This window comes from Salvelinus sp. IW2-2015, unplaced genomic scaffold (genome assembly GCF_002910315.2).
Source record: "Salvelinus sp. IW2-2015 unplaced genomic scaffold, ASM291031v2 Un_scaffold1681, whole genome shotgun sequence".
NCBI lineage: Eukaryota > Metazoa > Chordata > Actinopteri > Salmoniformes > Salmonidae > Salvelinus > Salvelinus sp. IW2-2015.
Genome location: NW_019943081.1, coordinates 53453 through 59921, shown reverse-complemented (window position 1 = coordinate 59921; position 6469 = coordinate 53453). Strand labels below are relative to the sequence as shown.

The 6469-nt window shown below is 48.2% G+C and overlaps 1 protein-coding gene across 2 annotated transcripts in view; it reads left to right on the top strand.

Annotated features, from left to right (window-relative positions):
- Positions 1–4067: 4067 nt before the first annotated feature.
- The window catches only part of prpf4ba (pre-mRNA processing factor 4Ba), a 35005-nt gene continuing 32603 nt past the window's right edge, over positions 4068–6469 (top strand). For both annotated transcript variants that reach the window (XM_024139111.1, XM_024139108.2), the window contains exons 1-2: positions 4068–4154; positions 4651–5745. In XM_024139111.1, the coding sequence (XP_023994879.1) occupies positions 4102–4154; positions 4651–5745 (1148 nt within the window). In that variant the 5' untranslated portion in view covers positions 4068–4101. The remainder of the gene's footprint in view (positions 4155–4650; positions 5746–6469) is intronic.

Below are 6469 nucleotides of genomic sequence, written 5' to 3'. Positions count from 1 at the left end.
GTGGTGTGGTGAGTCCAGAACAGGGTAGCAGGGTGGTGAGATGTGGAACAGGAGACAGGAGCCAGAGTCAGGGCGGAAAAACTGCAGTCAGAGGATAAACAGCGTCAAGCAGGGAAACAGGATCTTGAAAAATAATAATGGCTGGAAGCATAAACTGACTGAGCAGAGATTACGATCTGGCAGAGTGGAAGTGGCAGCACTGAGTATTTGTAAAGGTCTTGATAATGGAACGAGTTGCAGCTGGTAGGGATCTGCTCTGACTCCAGCACACCTGTCTCCAACCACACAATCACNTGTTGAGGTCTCCACTGTTGGCTGTGGTGCCTCCGCTTGTAAGCATCCTTTGACCCTACGGAACTTCCGGGGACAAACCTGGCAGGAATGGGGCCCCTCTCCCACCTGCCGCCTCCTCTTCCCATGGGCCCTCCAGTGGCGCTCCATCTCCTCCAGCCGGCCCGAATGCACTTGAAGCCCCAATCCCCATCGTGGCATTTCAGGTGGCCCTCAAGCAAGTGTTTGGAGGTCAGTGTGGAGCGGCAGAGGACGCAGGACAGTGACCTTAACTGCTTGGGGCTGTGAGGAGGTGGTGACTGCTGCTCCTGGGGATGGAGCACTTTGTCATCCAGGGAGGTGTCCGACTCCATGCCCTTTTGCCCGATGGGAATTGAGGCAAGTTGGGGACCCGCTCGGCCTGAGAGGCCCTTGTTGGCTGTGGAGATGCGAAAGAAGCCCTGGTCATGACGTGAGCTGACTGGGCCATTTCCTCATCATTGGCCTCAGGCTTGTTCATCACCACCGAGCCAATTTGACAGGACAGGTTGATGGAGCCGGCAGCGTCCAATAGGAACACGCTCTCCTTATTAGTCCACCATTCTATCCTCTTGACCTTCATTTTCACTGTATCTGAAACACAAGTCCCCCCCCCCCCCTAGAAAACATTTATCTTACCTCACAGGTCTATGCAACGTGTAGGCTTACATCCGAGTTGGAGCTCAGGGCCATGTCACATGACCCGGGATTGATATTGGGCAGTATGCCATACATGGACAGCAGGAAGGACATGTGCTCCAAGCCCATATGATCTATCTGGTCATCATCAGCATCCTTTGAGCCAGAATGGAGGTCATCCTCCAGGTTTTAGCCTGGGGTGCCATTTTGGATCAGTTCAACTCCAACCCCTACATCCACCTCTAGGCCATGGACCTTCTCAAGACAGGGTCTCCTAAGTCGTGCCTCTCCAGTACGTGTGTGTGGATGCTGGTGAACTGGCACACTCTGCAGCTGTATACTTCGACCAGGTCTTATTAGCATGGGCGGGACTTCCAATTTTATTGTGATGTGGAACAGGAGACAGGAGCCAGAGTCAGGGTGGCAAAACTGCAGTGAGAGGATAAACAGCGTCAAGCAGGGAAACAGGTACAGCAGGGTAACAGGATCTTGAATAATAATAATGGCTAGAACCATAAACTGACTGAGCAGAGATTACAATCTGGCAGAGTGGAAGTGGCAGCACTGAGTATTTGTAGAGGCCTTGATAATGGAACGAGTTGCAGCTGGTAGGGATCTGCTCTGACTCCAGCACACCTGTCTCCAACCACACAATCACACACAAACAGAAAGGGAGAGAGAGAGAGAGAGAGAGAGAGAGAGAGAGAGAGAGAGTGTACTGGAGGAATGGCTGCAGGTCAAGCAGACACTGGATGACCACTAGGTGTTGTGGCAGGAGCAGATGTGACACTTCAAAATGGAGATTGCCTCGATGACGCTGCCCACGTGCTCACAGACGCCATAAAGGGAACTACATAGGGATCCTTTCTCATCATTCTCTATGGACAGTCTAGACAGCGCTGCCCATGCGCTCACAGACAGGTGAGTTAGGTAGGGTAGACAGAGAAGGTGAGTCAGGTAGGTCACAGAAAAAGCAGGTTGAGTTCAGGTCAGGAGGTAGATCAGAGCAGGTTGAGTTCAGGTAGGGTAGACGCGAGTAGCAGGAGTGAAGAGGGTATTCAGGTAGGGAGACAGCGAGTTCAGAGGGTTAAGAACAGAATGTCAGGTAGGGTAGACAGAGCAGGTGAGTTTTAGTAGGGTAGACCAGAGCAGGTTAGTTCAGCTAGTGGTAGGACAGAGCAGGTGGATTCAGTAGGGTAGACAACGAGCAGGTGAGTCTCAGATAGGGTACAGAGCAGGTGGATTCAGGTAGGCGTAGACACAGAGCAAGGGTCAGGTAGGGTCAGACAGAAGCAGGTGAGTTCAGGTAGGGTAGACAGAGCAGGTGAGTTCAGGTAGGTAGACAGAGCAGGTGAGTTCAGGGTAGGGGCTAGACAAGCAGGTGAGCTTTCAGGTAGGGTAGAGACAGAGGCAGGTGAGTCAGGTAGGGTGACAGAGCAGGTGAGTTCAGGTAGGGTAAGACAGGAGCAGAGGTGAGTTCAGGTAGGGTAGACAGAGCAGGTGAGTCAGGTGGGTAACGAAAAGTGTTTGGTGGTTGCAGCCTTGTTCCACACTTTATGTTATATATTCATGTTTGCAAATACACCCATTGTGATTATGCAAAATGAGGAGCATAATCATTTTTCTTTATTTTAACGGGGGGAAAAATGAAATTCCCTGATCAGATAAGAACAGTTTATATTGAGTGGTCACTCTAGGAAAAAATGTGACGTTTGACAATAAATGTATACCTGATTCACCCACAACATCCCTGAACTTATTATTGTCTGTAGCAGTAAAATGTTTTTATGTGCTATAACTCACACAAACTGGGTGGTTTCGAGTCCTTAATGCTGATTGCTGAAATATTTAAGCAATAAGGCCCGAGGGTTTGTGTGATATAGCCAATATACACGGCTAAGGGTGCTCTTAGCACGAGCAGCGCGGAGTGCTTGGATACAGCCCTTACCCGTGGTATATTTGCCATATACCACAAACCCCGAGGTGCCTTATTGCTATTATAAACTGGTTACCAACGTAATTAGAGCTGTAAAATAATTGTTGTCATACCCGTGGTATACGGTCTGATATACACGGATTTTCAGCCAATTCAGCGCTTCAGGGCTCGAACCACCCAGGTTTATAACAGACCATATACGAGGGTATACCTCTAATTATGTTCTAACGCAGGTTATAATAGCAATAATGCACCTTCGGGGTTTGTGATATACTGTATGGRCAATATACCATGGCTAAAGGGCTGTAAACACTGAATGTGCTGGAATATGCATTTTTTCCTAATGATTTATCTACTCACCACTAACATTACATTTGTTAAAACATCTTGTCAGTCATCATCAGAAGTTTCAGGTAGCTAGCTAGCCAGCAAATGTTAACATAGACCTACAGTCCATAGCTAGTTAGACTATCCGACAATGATGGCCCTGTTATGTCAGCCATGAGTATATGCTTACAGTATGAAATGTAAACATTTCGAATCCAAAAACAAACTGGATCCAAGCATGTAAATGAGCCAACCCATGCTGCTCTTTTAGGGACCACTGTCAATGGTTTGCTTAGTTCTGTGCACTAAATTACTTATTGTCTTGTTGAAACATTTTATGTAATAAGTCATTGTATAATAGTTTGTAAAATCAAAGTATAGGCAAAAAAAAGATACATTATTTCGAAATCGCTCATATAGGGGATACAGACAAAAAAACTTTAAAGACAATGCTTTGGTTTGTCTCGCTTTCCTATCCATTGCGCATGTCCAAAGTAAACGATGGGCCTATTCGATTACGCTGAACTCCGGGGCACCGGGTYGGAGCTCCCTTTCAAAACGAACAGTAATCTATGCCGCTCGGTCATTTTGTCAACAAGGTAACATGGTGCATCGTCCAGAAACATAAAACATCTAWTTTCCATACATTTTGGGGGGAATTTCCCATACAATCACCTTTGCATGGGATAACACAGAGTCCTACTAATTACAACACGTGCTAAATTACAACATATTTGTTTTTAGCCAACTTCMTCATGGGCTTTGAACGGGYCACCTGGCTCACGCCCGGGAGGCAGCCAGTTCCACATCGAATGCAACCAACTTTTAGCTAATGCGAAACAGGCTTAGACGGGCGCCTGGACGAGATTAATCGAATCCCCTCACTGAAAATGGCTTCCATTGACTTTATAACGTTAACTGGTGACAGCGAGAAAAAACAAGCGTAAGAATTTTTTRAATTGTGTTTTAGGTAGCTAAAATGTATAGTTTTCCATATGGGTTATTCTGCGTGTGGTCATAACCAGTTATTGTTTAAAAAAAATCGTCTTATATACGCGTCGTTAGCGCTAGCCAGATCCTGTTTCGCTTCTCGCTAGCTAGCTTACAAGCTTATGGCATAGTAATGAAACTCGGATAAATACTGGACAAGGTTAGCCGAGACCCCCAGCCGTTTACTATAATCAATAGCTAGACCATCTGATTCAACTTGCCAATCYTCAAGCCCCTGACTAGCTAATTGAATCAGGTGGGCTTGTTCAAGCTGCAACAAAATTGTGTAACGACTGGGGGTCCCCAAGGAAAGGTCTGAGAAACACTCAAGTTGCACAACTAGTTGTTGTAGAATAAACCAGCAATAGTTGTCAAATTAACCGATTACCATGGAGCATTCCAGTTGATTAATCATTACATTACTTCTTCCCATATCCTGTCGTGTGCAGGGGAGAGAAAGCAGAGAGTGGCAATGAAGTGGAAAACCAGGACCTGTCAGAGGAGGAAGGAGGCGCCGGGAAGGCAGAGGCCAGTTTGTCGAAGCTCATGGTCACCGTGACCTCAGCTAAGACCAAGAAAAAGAAACACAGGCACCGCAGCAAACACAAGAGACACAAGCAGTCTTCACCTGAGGACAAGGAGCGACGCCACAAGCACCGGCACAAGCGCAAAAAGCACAAGCGTAAAGACAYCCCCTTGACTGACAGCTTCCCCACCGGGGGCGACGACAACGCTTTCCCATACTCTTCCTCCGACAAGCCGCCGAGACTGGAAGACGATGAGATGGCGCTTCTGGAGGAGCTGGAGAAACAGAGGGCCCTGATCCAAGCTGAGCTAGACAGGGAAATGACTGAGGGTGGCAAGGGGGTACAGTCGGGCATGGGGCTCATACTCCAGGGATACCACTCTGGGGAGGAGGAGGAGGATGGGGAGATTCAGGGGGAGAGGATGTGCAACGGGCAGCACTTGCGGAGAGGGGCAACGGGGCCCGTAGCTGGCTCAGGCTCGCAGACTGCTAAAGACACCGGTAGAGTCCAGCGAGAGTCGACAGACGCCGGCAAAGCTAAACAGAACAATCCAAATAAAAACGTCAGGAACAGAAAGATGGACGGCAAAACCAAGGATCAGATGAGCGGTCTGAGCACGTCCAGGGATAGAGACAACAGGAGACATTCCAGGAGTGCAGATTGCTTCAAGGAAAGGGCACGGTCGTCCAAGTCTCCTCCTGGCACTAGCAACCAGCCTTCCCTGCCGGCTCAAAGCAGAGAGGCCCAAAACCAGGACAAACACAAGAAGGCGATCAAGTCCCCCGCCAAGGACGCTTCCCCTGGGAATGAGAACTGCTCTCCTGGCCTACGAGGGAGGCTGCCATGCCCCGCCTCCCAGCTGCAGCGCAGCAAGTCCCCATCACAGTCCCGGGACCCCCGGGCCTCCTCCGGAGCAGAACGACGGGCCATGTCACCGCCACCACCCAGAGGGGGCCACCCGAGCTCCCCGGAGAGTCAAAGGAGAGAGGTGGACCGACTGAGACTCTCACCTGGCAGGTCGGAACATTGTTTGGCCTCATGTCGATTCCACACACACACACACACACACACGCATCACAAAAAAAATTCATACAAGTTGATGAGTTAAGAAATTTGGCCTTTTGTGTTTAATACAGATAAACAGGTGATTTTGTTTTGTTTTCAAGGAGGAGATGCATCTTCTCACAACCATGTACAGGCTCCACAAATTAATTTACTGGTAACATATTGTGATAAACCATGAGGTTCGGGGTTGTCATTCTCCCGCTGGAATAGACCATGAGCATTGGGGGCTGTATTCATTATTTCACACTGTAGGGAAACGGTTTACAATGAATAGTAGTGTTTCTTATGGGGCAAATGTAGCTTAGTCCCTCTCTGTTTCAGCTGGTCGCTTCCGTTTGGTTTCTAGTGAATACGATGGTGTTAGACAGCACACCGAGGATGGTTAAGGGGCCGGGCTCACATTTTAAAACTACATCTCAGTTACAATAATAATAAGATGTTATATCGTCACATACACCGGATAGATGCAGTGAAATGTGTTTTACAGGGTCAGCCGTAGCAGTATGATCGATGCAGTGAAATGTGTTTTACAGGGTCAGCCGTAGCAGTATGATCCTCGACAGAGTTTTCATTCCTTGGTACACATCGCGGTAGTGTCCGAAATCGGTGACTTTGTTTAATTACTAGAGCCCACGCTCTAATTGCAAGCTAGCACATCTGCTCATCCAAGTATTTT